This window comes from Lepisosteus oculatus, chromosome 10 (assembly GCF_040954835.1).
Source record: "Lepisosteus oculatus isolate fLepOcu1 chromosome 10, fLepOcu1.hap2, whole genome shotgun sequence".
Lineage (NCBI taxonomy): Eukaryota > Metazoa > Chordata > Actinopteri > Semionotiformes > Lepisosteidae > Lepisosteus > Lepisosteus oculatus.
The window spans coordinates 26903008-26919558 of record NC_090705.1 but is presented as its reverse complement, the minus strand read 5'-3'; the positions used below and the strand labels follow the sequence as shown (position 1 = coordinate 26919558).

General features: G+C 36.4%; 1 protein-coding gene across 2 annotated transcripts in view; it reads left to right on the top strand.

The window, feature by feature from the left end:
* The first annotated feature begins 246 nt into the window (after nt 1-246).
* Nucleotides 247-16551, top strand: part of pdcd6ip (programmed cell death 6 interacting protein) — a 58468-nt gene continuing 42163 nt past the window's right edge. For both annotated transcript variants that reach the window (XM_006635700.3, XM_006635698.3), the window contains exons 1-5: nt 247-557; nt 5952-6006; nt 6244-6313; nt 8448-8575; nt 13714-13867. In XM_006635700.3, the coding sequence (XP_006635763.2) occupies nt 352-557; nt 5952-6006; nt 6244-6313; nt 8448-8575; nt 13714-13867 (613 nt within the window). In that variant the 5' untranslated portion in view covers nt 247-351. The remainder of the gene's footprint in view (nt 558-5951; nt 6007-6243; nt 6314-8447; nt 8576-13713; nt 13868-16551) is intronic.

Here is a 16551-nt window from a genome sequence, read left to right as displayed (position 1 = left end):
TTACTCTATCAAATGCTCTCAATTACGGTGATTTCATTTTTGTTTTGTTTATTAAGCGAGAGAGTGTGCGCAATAAATCCTGAACAAGCGAAAGCAATCTCTAAGAAACAATATTTTCAAACGGATTCTCTAGAGTTCTTTAAAAATAAGATTTAAAGTACTTATCATCACAACAATGCTTATATTGTAATGCTGCCCTTGTATTACACGCCGTCACTTTTTCCCTGACTCACTTCCTCCACTCCCTCAGCGCGCGCCCACCCGTCATTGCGTCGACACCCAGGAAGTGTTGGTACTGGTGGTGGTGGTGTTGTTGTTGTTCGACAGATTCCTCCTTTCTCTAGCCCAAGAATGGCGTCGTTTATTTCTGTCCCGTTAAAGAAATCATCGGAGGTGGACCTAGTGAAACCTCTGTCTAAATTTATCAGCTCCACATACTCCGCTGGGGAGGAGCAGGCGGAATATATCCGCGGTGTGGAAGAGCTGAACAAGTTGCGCAAAACAGCTTTGGGGAGGCCGCTGGACAAACATGAAAGCTCGCTGGAGATCTTGCTGAGGTGAGTTCTGTTGTATGAGTGTACTGTTTAAATTCAGGCTAGCTACGCAATTAAAATGTAATAAAATACGTAAGTCTTTTCTTCATTTGCCTTTTGTGTGACATTATTTATTAAGGAGTTGATTTCATGCCGCTATCTTCCTTCAGGCGGCAACAAAAGTAAATTAACTGTTGTCTGCGCTTAAAGTTGGAGTTAAAAATAATATCAAGTTAAACAATAAGGTAGTTAATACATTATTATTTTTTTTTATTTAAGGGGATTGATGTAATCGTTTATCGCAACGGAAAGTTACCTGCGTACAGTTCTAGGCCAATAAAGTTCGAACTTTTTCTCCACTGTATAATTTTTGTACGCTTTTTTTCTCCTTCACTGAAGTCTTCATTGTTCCGAAATGTATAAACTCTTTCATTCAAACGTCTCTGAGTCACATCTCTAAAACTTCACTTTTGTTGGTGTTCTCTGGTGACGTCACGAATATTGTTCCTGCTCCACCTGTACGTTTAACCATTCCCATTACATTTTTCGGAATCGTTGATATACAACATAGACAGAATCTGGCTTTTCAACTGCAAAACACAGTTAATTAAAGGTAGTGATCCATTAGGCGTATCATACAGTATGAACAGTATTCTTTCTTCGTCTGTGACTCAGCAATTTTACATAACGAAGGAAAACGGTTCCAGAAATTCAATAAGCTACGTAATGGAGTCAGACCAGGAACAATGTCTTTTCCTCTGTGTCATTCAACACTGTAACCACAAGAACTCACCGAGTTATGACATTATGAGTGATATGCTCTGCACTGTCAATATACCAATCGAATCCTATTCACTCACCTTTTACTAGTGCATATTGGTCTTTTATGTAACATTGAACAAACCAAGCTGTTTTATTTTTGAGTAGTACTTCTTTGCAGAAGAAGTTTTGCATGCTGACACTTGTTTCAGATCATTGATATAAGTAGTTTTTCTGTTTGTCTCCAGTAATGTTGTATAGTTTTTTAGTTTTTCTTTAAATGATGTTACATACAGTAGTTTATTTAATCTCATTTTAAGCACAGTCTACTTTTGTGTTGGTAAAGAAATATGACTTATTTATTAAATCTTTATATTAAGATTTTGTTTTGATAGACAAGATCTTATAATACATAAAAATGTTGTTACTAAGTTTCAGAACCTGTTTAAGATGCTATGGCACTACACTGTCCAGGGAAGGGAATATTAAGGCATATCTAATGCATTCAGTCATTGGTCAGGTGTATTGGCTGAAGTAAGATGATGGCTATATATAAAATATATATATAACTGATTTGATACATATTCTGATGATCTTTCCCTACAGAGACTCTCACCAGAAGCTACAAGCTAGTTTTTATCTTGTATTTAAACAGGTACTAATGTAAATCTGGGGGAGTTTGCATGTGTAATAGCTCAAGACATTTGAACAGTATTTAGAGAGTTTCCTTAAGTTAATGTTATTAAGTAAATGTTGAACATAATAACTTTAGTGAAAAATTATTTCTGCAGTTTAATGTCTGTAGGACAGTAAAACTGACATTCTGAAAAAAACTTCTGAAAAAAATTTTGCTACGTAGCTCAAGATGAGCTATTACTGTTTGAAGAATGCAAATAAAGCAGCTTCAATATCAATTCTTCAATTTATAACTTATGCAGACGCAGAATGTAAAACATGTTTCCATTTTGCATGAGGATGCATTATTTAATTGGATGAGTATGCATTTAGAATACTGTTCTACATTACCATGTTACCATATCCATGCAGATATGCTGATCTTTTACCATACAAGTATTATTCATACAGTATATAAGTATTTCAATAAATTACATTTGGAGTTCCAGGTTTTTACACATACTTATGTGTGTGTTGTTGGCTTTAACAGGGCTCCTCATCCCAGAACTCTTTTTCCTTAAATCTGTAGATGTGTAAAAATGCAACTTTAACAAATCCTGGTAGAAATGCCTATATTGCCTATATATACATATAATATAGGCAACAAATATCTCGAAAAGAGGAAGGGTTGAGAACAAAGTGGTTTGACGCAAGAAAAAAGGAAGCCCTCACATTGACATAACGTGATTGAGGGAAGAAAGAAGAAATCAAGGCAGCTATAAGAGCAACAGTGATTTCTTCTAAGGCATGGCTCATGTTTTACACCTCTACCTAATCTCAAGTTTATTTAGGTTTAAGAAGCAAATACTTGTCTTAGTTTTTTAAGACTTAATTTTATTATGTTGAACTTATAGGCCTGTGCCATAGGAGTAACTGCAATAGCCAAGGTATGGAAACAAAGGAAAATTCATGTTTTTCCAGTATTTGTTAATTGTGGAGAGAATTGTTTAGTGACAATAAGGAAGTTAGTTGTTTTGACTGGAAAATTAGCCTGTATTATATACCAGTACCTTTGTGTATTTCAGTTATGTACTGAAGAGTGCATAACGTTGGGTAGTCCTAGACTCCTGTAAAATGAGGATTCACACACTATTTTTATTCCTGCGCTTTAAATATATAAAGCATAACATAAAAAACAACAAATGCAAGATTTACCTATGTCTTACCAGAAGCGATAAGAGTAGAGTTCAGGAATTTGGATTTCAAACAGTGTTTTCTATTTGTGTGACAACTGTTCAGTTTTTCTCTGCCAATACCCTATACTATCATTTACTTGTGAGTAATTGTATTGAGACTTTTTACTTTTGTACTCTGAAATGACCTTAACTGAATGAAAACGTTTCAGATTTTGTCCACTGGTGAAAATTAATTTTGCATGGGTGTTTCTTGCTCACTGCTTAGGTTAATGCTACAGATATATAGCTCCTGATGCTCATATATTTATGATAGCTGAGGCAGTTATTCGTGATGTGATCAATCTGTTCTTCAAAGATAAAAGGAGGGGTGGGGTTAGAAATGTGAAATATGGCTGCTGTACCCAGGTCTCTACTGAACTTGTCCCTGTGCAGCAAAATGTGCTCAACATCCAGTGTTTCGCACAAAATGACAAAAGTTGGAGTAGATATTGATAGCATTTTGCTGATACAGAAAAAAAAAAGTGACAACATGAGAAACGAGTCCCTTGTGACACTTACACATGACTTATATGGACATTAGTATTACATCAGGAGATTTCTCTGAGCATGTTCTTTATTGCTTAATTTATCAATTGTTTTGTTGTTATACACTTAGCTTTATGGCTTAGCAGACACATTTCTCACTGGCACTATTTGCCTTGCAGGTGCACATAATGTCAGTTCCACAGGGATGGCGCCCTGATAATTCTGAACCCTGTGCACTGGTGTAGATAAGAACAACAAAACGCCGATCTCTGAAGAGCATTCAGTGTCTATCAGTCTCTTGACCCCCCCATATACATACACACATTAAGTTAATTGAAATTATTAGATAGCAACTGGATATTGTAAAGTTTTGTGTCACAAAATCATATTTTGAATATTATTTCTTCTAGTGTTTAAAGCACATTAACACTCAATAATGTTGTAACAATGACTTTTGTGCGGGACGTCCACAGGGGTTCCGTGAGCTCTCACATAGGCTACAAGAAAAATTAAAAATTGCTATCACTAAAAAATGTGAGTTACAATGGTTTTGCATGGCTCCAAGAAGTCAGAAAAATCAGGCATATCTTCTGAAACGTCATCTTCACTCTCTGAATACATTAATGTACTTTTGCTGCTAGAGCCAGAAGGTACCTCAAAGGTGTCCGATGAAATTTCCTCTTCCATCTGTTCTTCTACATTGTTTGGAGATAAAAATGTTTGCCATTTCGCAATCCGGAAAATCTCAAAAACTCTCGGAATGAGAGAAAATACCATGTTACTAGGTACAAAGATCGCTTAGAAATTACTGCAACCAAGAGAGTAAAAAAAAAAAATGTGAAAAACAAAAATAAATCGAGATGTCACGTCATAAGAATATAAGAATTTCATTGACCTGATTTCAGACTCTTCCTTACAAACAGCTTTTAATGAAGTGCAGTTGGCAGAGTTTTGGTGCAGCACCAAAAACAAATATCCAGTATTATCAGAGGAGGCTCTGTTCGTCTCCCGTTTTTGACCACCTAGCTGTGTGAAACCGGATTTTGTCATATGTGTCCACAACATCACAACAGATTGGATATTGAGTTGAACAATGGACTGCAACTCGCATCCATAACTCCAAATATAAACAAATTGTAGAAGTAAGAGGCAAACTCACTTATCACACTGAGATTGTTCTGTTTCTGCTGGTTTGAAGTAAATATTGATTAAAAATTATCAGTACTCTTTTTTAAAAAAACCTCATGTATTGTCTCACGGTGTTTTACTTAGTCATTTTGCTACCAGCTTTTCCTGGTAGTTTCGTCTGGTTCTATAAATACATTAGTTTTTTTCCCCTATGTCAACAATGCAAAAAATATTTTTTTTCAAACCAGAATGAAACCCTTCTGGTTTTCTTCTAACTTGGTTGAACTGGCAGTTAGAACTTTGATTCTTTTATTCTCAACAAGTATTTCAGTGATTAAGCTTTATTGAACTGTTGGGGAGCTAATTGTAGACAAGTTATCATGTGATTAATCCATCCATTTTCACTTCTGCTTTTCCTGGTGAGGGTCATGGTGAAGCCAGAACATACGTGGCAAGCAATGAGTGCAAGGCAGGGTACACCCTGCACAGGGTGCCACTCCATTGCAGGGCACCTACATGCCAGTCATACATGGGGATAATTTGGAGGCCACAGTAAGGGCTGATACTGTGATAACTCCTTACTCTTCTTGAGAAATGCCTGGGGATCTTTAATGACCACTGAGAGTCAGGACCTCGGTTTAACATCTCATCCAAAAGACTGCGCCCACTACTGTATTGTGTCCCTGCCCTGCATTAGGACCCACACAGACCGCAGGGTGGGCACCCCTGCTGGTTCCACTTACACCACTTCCAGCAGCAACTGCAGGTTTTCCCATGAGGTCTCTCAACCAGGTACTGACCAGCCTCAGCCCTGCTTAGCTTTAGTGAGCTGCCAGTTGTGAGTTGCAGGGTGATATGGCTGCTAGCCTCATCTGATTAATAAATGACTGAAATAAACTCAGTGGGCTCATACAATGCTTACAATTAAAACAAAAGCAATCAATAGTTTCTTCCTTAATAATTGGCTAAATTGCCTCTGAATAGCATTCCTAGAATGTTTTTTGCAGAACACCACCATAGATAATCCTGAAAAGTAAGAAAAAAGGTTGCTGGGGATCCGCAATATTAGCTTAGACAGAAAAGGGTTCCATCACCGAACCACTGTTCTAGAAGTCTTTTTAATACAATAATTAAAAATTGAACATTGTTAAATAAGTTTGTGTAATGTTTAAGTTTCTAAACTTACTTTTTTCAGATACTATGATCAGCTGTGTGCTATTGAACCCAAGTTTCCCTTCTCTGAGAATCAGGTATGAATATTGAGTATTTCATTAATGTATGTATTTATGTAAGTAGTGTTGAATATCAGCCACCTTTTTCTTTTTGCCAGATTTAGTGAAGTCCAGCATGATGACAGTCTATATGTTAATTTCCAAATGCCTTAAAAAATAAAAATGCCTACCCTTGAATGTGCATAAATGTTTTAGATTGTGAGAGAATGTAAGGTTGATTAAATTTTAAATGTTCTTTACTTTTCTGTTTTTCAGTTGTGTTTGACTTTCACATGGAAAGATGCATTTGATAAAGGATCCCTTTTTGGTGGTTCAGTCAAGCTTGGTATGTTTTTCTATGTTGTATCATATGTAACAGAATGCAAATTATACTGTGCATGTGCAGAATTCACCATGGATTCTACAACTGGATTAATAAATGCCAAGTAAGCTGCACAGCAACAGTTTTCTTAGAATGTAAAAACCAATGAGAAACTAAATGTCTATTATTGGTCCTCTTTCTTTTTGCCCTTTACAAGTGTTATCACTGCTTGTATTTAAGGTATGTCTGTTTTGAAAGAAACCATTGACAGGAAAGGTGTTATAATAAACTTTATTTTATTTTGGTCCTTTGAAAGCTTTTACAGGAAAAGTAAAAAAACAACAACATGAAAACGGTAACAAAGATAGAAGATAAAATTAGCACAAAGAAACACAGGGGATTATAAATGTAGGAGAAGATGCAAGCAACAGACACTAATTACATAAAGCCCTTTATGAAGAAGAAGGTTTTGAGATTGGATTTAAATGTGCTCAGGGTAGGTGACTCTCTGATATTCTTGAGGATAGCATTACAGAGCTTTGAGGCGTAGCAGGGGAAGGCCCCATTACCCATAGAGTGTGGGCCAGCTTAGGCGACAAGCAGGAGGAGAATAAGATGAATGAAGATTGTAAGGTGGAAAGTAGGCAGATAATGTGGCTGGCGCATCGTAGCTGATGTCTGGTGCACTATGGCTGCTGTCGCATCATCCAGGTGGATGCTGCACATTGGTGGTGGTGGAGGGGAGTCCCCATTACCTGTAAAGTGCTTTGAATGGAGTGTCCAGAAAAGTGCTATGTAAGTGTAATTATTATTATTATTATTATTATTATTATAAGTACTGAGGTGTCAAGTCTTAAAGAGCCATGTAGACCCTTAAAGGTGAGCATGAGGGTTTTGAAATCCGCACGAAACCTGATAGGAAGTGCAAGGACATCGGGATAGGAGTAATGTGATCACTTGAACGCAAACTGGTCAGAAACTGCTAAATTGTGGACGTACTGAAGTTTCAATGTGCATTTGGATACACAGTGAGAAGGGCTTTGCAATAATTTGGCAAAAGACAAATGCGTTAACCAGCTTTTCTACTACAGTCAGAGACAACATAGGACGTAGTCTGGTAATATTTCTGAGATGGAAGAATTAAGTTTTTACCATATTTTGCATATGTGGCTCAAGGGTAAAGCTCTTCAGCTTTTGATTATTAATTAGTGCTTGTAGATTACCATTTGAAATCAGTGCTAAAATCATGTAAATGTCCTGAATATTGTATATAGAAGTATCAAGAGTAGTATATTAGGATGCCTGTTGTACTGTAAAGAAGGTATTAGATCTTTTGTCTTAATCCTGTGTTATAGAGTCAAAACTTCACATTAAAGGTGAGTCAGTAAGTTTATAGAACAAGGTAATGGCAAAGGTTGATGTATTTTAGTGATCATCCATGATATATTTAAGGTCACGGGAAGATTCAGCCCCAAAGCCTCAGATCTAAGAGGCATCTATAAATTGAATGTCAGCTCCCAGATATCTTCCATGAGGATCCAACAAACAGCTCTCATGGCTGATGAGACATGGATTGTCCGTTGGGATCCTGTGACCAAACAAGTTCATTTTCTGGAATCATCAGGGGACCTTAATACCCAAGATGGCATTATGTTTGACTGTTAATGGCCAAGATAATGGCATCCATTTTTGTCGATTTAAATATAACACAAAACTACCCTTAGAGTAGTATGCCAATTAAATTGATAAATTGAGGGAAACCATTAAGCAAAAGAGAATGGGAACATATTGTGCTACTACTGTTTCCTACCTATGCAATGTGCTCAAGTCCCCCTCTGCCCAGGCCATGATTGTAAAATGTAACTTTGAACAGCTAATCATTCAACCTGCAGTCATGATGTGACCCTTAGTCATTATTATTATTGTGTTAAAACTGTATGGTTTTAATTTTTTAATTGTCTGAAACCGGGCTAGTGTGGCAATATGAGAAATTATAATTTAAAGGTGTGGAGTGGACCAAGTTCACTGAAGTCAAGAAAGCTACACTGAACAGAATATTATATAGAGAAAGACCATTCCAATGCACCTGTTTTGAAAAATGTGAAACTGGGATTGGAATGCACTTTTTGTAGCTTTAAAAATATTTTTTCTTCTACAGCACTGGCCAGCTTGGGATATGAGAAGAGCTGTGTTTTATTCAATATTGGTGCACTGGCCAGCCAGATTGCCTCAGAGCAGAACCTTGACAATGATGAAGGACTAAAGGCAGCTGCAAAGTTTTATCAGGTAAAAAAAATATTTTCTATTATGATAAAATAACAAGGATTTTTATTAAGCTTTTCAGATGATGTCTCATGTGAATGACAACTTACATTTGATATTCTTTGGTTTAGGTTAAATAAGTTGTTTTCAGTTCAGCATTAATGATTTGTGTTGGGTTACTTATTTGTAAAAGCTAATATTCTGTATACCTTACTATGGGGTTACTCATAGAACCTGGTAAAGGCTGTTATAGTTACGTATTTATCAGATCTTTCCAATCAGTTTTGTCAGCCCTTACCTTTAAGATTAAATTATTATTTCTTTATCTAATCATGAGGGTTAGTATAGAAATCTATGGGATTGTATTCTTCGATAGCCCTATAATGTTATTTCAGATGATTATTATTTGAAAAGTATACTACTGTTACTTTTGGTCACTATCAGAGTCTATTTATTTATTATTACAATTATAAACTATAATTAATTATGGAACAAGTAATAGGTTTATTCCATGCTGGAAAAAAGAAGAAGAAAGAAAACACAACGTTTCGGCCGTGGAGCCTTCTTCAGGTGTGACTCCACGAAGGCTCCACGGCCGAAACGTTGTTTTTTCTTTCTTCTTCTTTTTTCCAGCATGGAATAAACCTATTACTTGTTCCTTTGCAGCCTACGCATGCTAACGCAGCTACCCACCTGAACTATTATTAATTATGACAAGTATAAATGTAATTTAGGAACACTTATCTTTCTCTACCTTATGGTAAGTTTCAAGTGTTTCATTTTAAAAATCCACATTGACTGTTTTTTGTAGTCTTAAACCCATTTTCAGTAGATTTCATTTTAGTTGCAGAAGTGTTTGACAGATGTATGGGTATATAACCATAACCAGTCCCTCAGAAAGCTAGCCAGCAGCCTTGTCAAACCTTACACCCTGGTTTCTTTTTATGAAAAAGCTGAAACACTTAATAGTTTTCTCATTGAGATATATTTCATTTGTAAAGACCTTCCACATCTGAACTCGAGGTCTGTCTGGCTTTAACCAGTTTCTGGTGATTTGTTTCATGGCTGCAATTCTGACAGTTCTAATGAGTATTTTTCTGCCAGTAACTTTTGTTCTAATAGAAATCTGAGTCTAAGGCTCAATAATACACTAATTATATTTTTTGGCACAGTGACATAATTATACAACTTATAAGCACCTCTGCTTCTTTATTAAAATTCAGGCTGTGTCTATGTATTAACGTAATATGCTGAGTAAAGGTAAAGTTTGCAAATTAGGGCATAGTGTACAAAGTACATATGACTTTGAAATGGTAGAACCTTTTCTGTTTCTTCTTAGATAAAACTAAGGCAGATGTCGGCACAAGAACTACAATCTAAATGCAACACTCTTTCCTTAAATTTCAGTATGAAGTTTTTAAAACATCATAGTCTTTTAAAAATGTAAAATGTTTTTTTTTCTGACATGTCTGGGATATTTTTACTATTATTTTCAAGCAGGTATAAATAAATCTTATTGCTCATTCCTTACAGCTCTATTAAGTAGTAGCTACAGCTTTCACAGGCTCTGTCTTTATTTGTCTGAGGTAAAGATATGGTTGGGATGCATTACTATTTCTTAAAAGCTAAATAATTCTCTGTCATGTAATCTAAATGATGCGTTTTGTGTTTTAGAACAAAATGGCTTATATAATTATTTTTGGATAAGTTTAATAATAGACTGAATAAATAAATAATAAAAACTTTATTTTTTATTTAGATTTGAATAATTAGATAAAACAGGAGAGCACAATATAGAAATGATACTAGGCTTTCAGAATTCTCTTAACTAGCAGGAAGTATGCAGTTTTTGCCCTCATAATCTATATGTTAATTATCTTGTTTGATATTTAGAAATATCAGGATCTTCACACTTGTAGGAGTTTTGTGAATTTACTGCGACAATTTATTAATTGTAAAGGTAAATTGCGAGGTGGTTCTTTATAGCTATTAGGGAATCAGTCATTAGAACAATCAGCAATACACACACATGGGTTCAAATACACAAAATACATTTATTAATACATCAAATTGTGCATATAAAAACATAACAGTCTGCTTGGATACAAATGGCAGATCTTATTGTGAGGGTTGCCAAGATATAAGATATATATAATAAGGAAGAGCTACAAAACAGGGAAATATGCATTTAGTATACCATTCGATATACTATCTCGTTAATCAGTCTCATTAATACAGATTCTACATTAGATACTTAAAAGTTAATGCATTGCTTATATGAGTTAAATTAATATCAACCTGTGTTAAGATGCAATTGAATGCCTAATCGGCAATGTAGAATACTGGATTTATTTATCCAGTACGGATTGATATCTCCCAGAACAGACACAAAGTAACAGCTGGCAGGCTCTGTTGCAGCGGCCAATCCAATCCGCACGGTTCTAGCTCTGTGCCCAACCAGTCCTGGTGTAAGTCCGAGTCGTGGGGGAGACTGAGGGAAGGAGAACTTGGTTTGCTCATGGCATAGTGGCTACTTCTAAATAAAGTATTCAGATACTTTATTTACCACAACGGTGGTCTGCTAGCGTTCACGAGTTCTGTGCTGCAGGCTTGACCCCAGGCAGAATTCCATCTCTACGTACGGATTTCCTCTGGCTCGGTTCTTGGAACAAAGTTGCAAGTCCCGCACACGGATAACAATGCTGGCAGTCACGTGATTAAGTTGGAGAGAGAGTGTGAGAGCGGGCGGAGGAGCAATTCTAAAGTCTATTATCACTTTTTAACGGGGAACAATACGGCTGGTGATTGGTCAAAAATTTGCCAGACATGTGGGGTTACCACGCGCTGCAGGTTTCTGATTGGTTGGTCAACTTGAGGAATGACTGGCCATGACCTCCGAATCTAGAACCGCAATCCAGATGTGCTTAGAGTCTTTCTAGACACCCAGGCGCAAAGAATGGCCATTCATCATGATAGCGCTGGTTGCATCCCTATCCTGGGAGCTATTCCTTATCAGGAGGACAAACATTCCTAAATTAGTAAGCACATGAATGGCTTCTCTGTGGCTTTGACCACATAGATGAAAGAGAGGCTTCACTGGGAAAGGCATAGCAACACTTAATTCTGTCTTATTAATAAGCATTACCGCTACACACCTCATCCATCTTTTTTTCATTCTTGTCTAAACTTTTCTGTTGTTATAATGGTCTTTAGAGATATTTTTCAGTTCATTTTAAAGCTTTTAGAGTTAATGTACCAACAGTGCTTTTAGAGCACTTTACCAACGGTCCTCCAAACTGCTGGCATTGCCCCCGTGCCAAAAAAGCCTTACATGGCTCTCGACAACCTTAACAATTTTCGCCCCATCTCCAACTTACCCTTTCTTGCAAAAATTCTAGAACGTGCTGTCACACTTCAGTTACATAACCATCTCATCAACCTTTTTGAACCCCTCCAATCTGGCTTTTTGAACCCCTCCAATACTTCACAGCACAGAAACTGCCCTGATCAAAGTCACTAACGATCTTCTAATAGCTTCTGATTCTCGTTCTCTTTCTATACTCATCCTACTTGATCTCAGTGCTGCTTTTGACACTGTTGACCATGACATCTTACTTTTTTGTCTTGAGACTGTGTTTGGAGTTTCTGACACTGCTCAAATCTTACCTCACTGATCGCTGTCACTTTGTCTCTCTTAATGAGTAAAGGTCTGAAATTGGACTTGTTAAGTCTGGTGTTCCTCAGGGCTCAATACTGGGCCCCTTGCTCTTCAGCATTTACATGTTTCCACTTGGTCAGCTTTTAAGATCACATGGCCTCAGCTATCATTTTCTATGCTGACGATACTCAAATATACATCCATACCAAACCTGACACTGATGTGGCTTCTATCTGATTGCGTCTCGGACATAAGAATTTGGATGATTCAAAATTTCCTTCATCTTAACTGCGACAAGACTGAAGTCATGCTTATTGGCACCCCCATCAGCTTCGTAAAGCCAATCCTGTAACCCTATCTGTAGATGGTTCTGTTCTTGAGCTTCAATCTAAATTTAAAGGCCTTGGAGTTTTATTTGATTCTGGCTTAAATTTCGACCCACATGTGCAGCATATTGTCAAAGCACCTTTTTTCACCTCAGAAATATCACTAGACTACACCCTATGTTATCACTAACTGTGGCTGAATAGCTGATCAACACATTTGTTCTCTCGAATTGACTACTGTAATGCTCTACTCGCTGGGGTATCTAAATCTACTTTGAACACTGCAGTATGTCCAAAATTCAGCAACCAGAATCTTGACCAGGTCTAGTGCAAATGATCACATTACTCCTATCCTGGAGTTCTTGCACTGGCTTCCTGTCAAATTCCGTGTGGACTTTAATATCCTCATGCTCACCTGCAAGGCTCTGCATGGTTTGGCACCTCAGTACCTGTCTGAACTATTATCGCCCTACTCCCCACCTCACAACCTTCACTCTTCTAATTCTGGTCTCCTTACTGTCCCCCAAGCCCGTCTACATTGTATGGGTGACAGGGCCTTCTCCTGTTATGCCCCCAAGCTCTGGAACTCTTTGCCCAAGGATATCAGAGAGTCACCTTCTCTAAACTCCTTCAAATCCAGACTCAAAACCTTCTTCTTTAGAAAAACCTTTACTTAACTGGTTCCATTTTTCACCCCTCTGCTTTTCTTAGTACCACCATCCACGGTCTCCTATGTATATTGTAATTGTGTTTTATCTTGTGTATTCTTTTTGTTTATTGTTGTTGTCGTTCTGTAAAGCGCTTTGAGAAGCCTCCTTTAAAGGCGCTATATAAAATAAAGTTTATTATTAATGCTCAGTCTTGATAACTTGATAAAATCTGAGTCAGTGGTTTTAAGATCACTAGATATGCTAAGAGTGTCTTTAACACTTTTCACAAATTGAAAGCAGTTGCAATTTTAAATGAGCTGTGATCTAAGTCCAGCAAATGATTTGTTGAGAAAAATGTTGTTTATAACCAGATAATAGAAACACATCATGATAACATTTTAATTATTTTAAATGCAAAAGGTGCTCTTAGTTCACAGAAAACAATTGGAGACAATGTCTGACATGTTAGTGGTAGATAAGAACTTAAGGAACAATTAATTTTGTTTTCTCTCTTCTTAATTAAATTAGCTGGCCAGTGGAGCATATTCCCACATCAAAGACACAGTGCTGTCTGCTCTGAACCGTGAGCCCACCATGGACATATCTCCAGACACTGTGGGGACCCTCAGTCATATCATGCTGGCCCAGGCACAAGAGGTTTTTTTCCTCAAAGCCACATCAGGTATGTCAACAGTGATTTTATTGTAATTTTATATTCTTACATAATGTATGTTTCACTTTTTTTTTAAAGTGAGTCATTGCAAAACATTCTACTGCTGCCCTCACCTGATTGTTAATCCTGATCCTGGCATCCTGGCAGCACAGCTTACTGCAGGAACGCAATTTCTTGATCTCCTGCTGTAAATGAAGAATTTAATTTATCCATACTGACCTGCTGCCCCTGAAGAACAGTGTATGGTGATCCAGAGCAATTGTAAATAAGCGAAAGGAAATGGGAAATATAAAGTTAATCAGTGCAGCTTAATAAGTTAAAAAAGTTAATGTTAAAGTTAACTTAAGTTAAAAAGTTAACAGCTGCAGAATATAATAAGTAAGATATGGGAACAGTGATTGGTAGTTGCATGTTTCATACACTGTAGAGAAACTCTAGATTTCGGATTAGAAATAAATAAAGTAGTACCAATTTGAATGGTTGAGAAGCATACAAACATACAGATGCAGCCATTCAAAATGCATGGTAAAACCCCATACTGCGTGAAATTATCTGCAGAATAGTGCGGAATACTGCAGTACGTAATTGACTGGCCAAAATGATCGACAGGTGGCACTCGTGGTGCATTGGTTGTTAGTGAACCAGTTGCTTCATTTAATCTCTTTAATGTGCATGTTTAAATCCGCTTAATATTGAATATTAATATGGAATTTTACAACTAAATGGAAATTTTGGTAGCTGAGCACAAAAATAACAGGAGCATTACGTTTCTGAATGTCATAAATAATATTAATTTAGAAATATAAACATTATGTAAACTGTATATGGCTGATATTGGTATTTTTGAATAAAAAATACATACTAGTATTTGACTTTATTCCTAAACATTTTAAGCATCAAAGTCTTCCATTTGGTTACATACTGTGGTTATTTTGGAAAAGGTTTTACACGCTCATTCTGACTTTAAGTTTATATATTTCCTAAAAAGTTAAAATGTTTTAACATTTTCTATGAATATTTGTGCTCATTATCGTAGTAAAAAAAGAATGCTTTTTAGAATTTGATTAATGGGGAATATAATATGGAATTGCGTATCTAAAGAAATTAATAATGATATTTAAGGATTTATTTATTTTCATATAGCTCAAATTATTAATGTAGTCCACTTTCTTTGTAAGCATCTGCATCAATTTGATTCATTCACCTGCGATTACTTGGAAACATTTTGCCTGACCTTTTCAGTTATTGCTTAAGTTGTCAAGTGGTGCGTTGGTGTAATGCCTTTGACGTGTGTTTCGCATGCTGGATGTCGGGGGTTCGAACCCAGCTCCCCTGCATGAGCTTTCTTGTAACAATTAAACATTTCTTTGAAAAACTAAAATGGTAAATATTATGGACACTATATTGAATTTTTTTATATTTCTAAATATCACTATTACCAAATAGTATTCGTGAAATTGTTACCTGTCCTGGATAAAGCGGTTAGAAAATAGGTGGATTTACACTTGTAAAAAACATTCCAGTTTTATGCAATATGGAAGATATTATTAATAATAAATGACCTTGGACAGTCTGTAAGCTGAAGATTTATAGAGGAGACACGTTGAGTCTTTTCTTTCCCGCTTGGAATTAACTTTTACCTACGAGTATATTCCATTGCAGCCACTTTATGTAACGCAGTTCTGTACTTCTCATGAAGATGAGGCTAGGTGTTACACCACGCTGTGTTTGTCACGTAGAATAGACAGTTCTCCCAGTTCTGGTGGATGGGATTGAATTTTCAGTAGCATGCTCTGTTGTCATTGTTGCTCTTTAACATAACGGAACCAGCAATCAAATGTCCTATTTTTTCTTAAGACTTGTTTTTCTATACAGTAGTTTTAAAAATTTGAACAAAGATGTGCCACATGCATGCTGCGTGATGTTGTATAGTTTAAAAGCCACTACAGTATAGCTTGTGGGAAATACATTTATTTTACCGCATCAAAGTTTTAACTCATTCAGAGCGCCCGACATTACAAACTCCAAGAGTTTCATTGTCTATTGCAACAGTATAGACAGCAATGTGGTTAAAAGGAACGTGTCAAAATATTTCCAAAATAATCACAACTGAATGAGTTGAGGGATTCTATAATAGAGAAATCATAATAATAACCCCGAGTTGTTTCGTGCTAATCATGCAATCCAACTGAAAGAAGGATGCTTAAATCAACATGAAAAAAAATATATATAAATCAGTTAAAAACACTTTTTGTGCACGAAGAACGGGTGGTTTTCCTTTCACGCAAACAGCTTAGAGTCTTTGTGTAAGTTCTTTTTACTTCTTAATTAAACATTTTAAACACTTTAATTTTGTAAACACAACATGCATTTTGTACAGAAATAAAATAATGTTTTCTACAGGTGTTAAGCAGATCAGGAGGTTGCTGACAAAATAGCGCATTGTCCACTAACCATAAAGACTGTTCTACAGCTTCTGTTTTTTTAAAAGCATTAGAAAAAAATAATTTGTTGCACTTCTTCCACATCTTGTAAAAAAAAAAGCCAGAATTACGTACTATCCCTATGTCTGCGAAACACCTTTGTGTATATTCCAATTGCTGCGGGGGCAAGGTGTGCGGGGAAAGGTTTAGGCTGCAATTGAATTGGGGCTCTGTATTCTTCTCACCTGAAACAGTTTTCTCTGAAAGCAT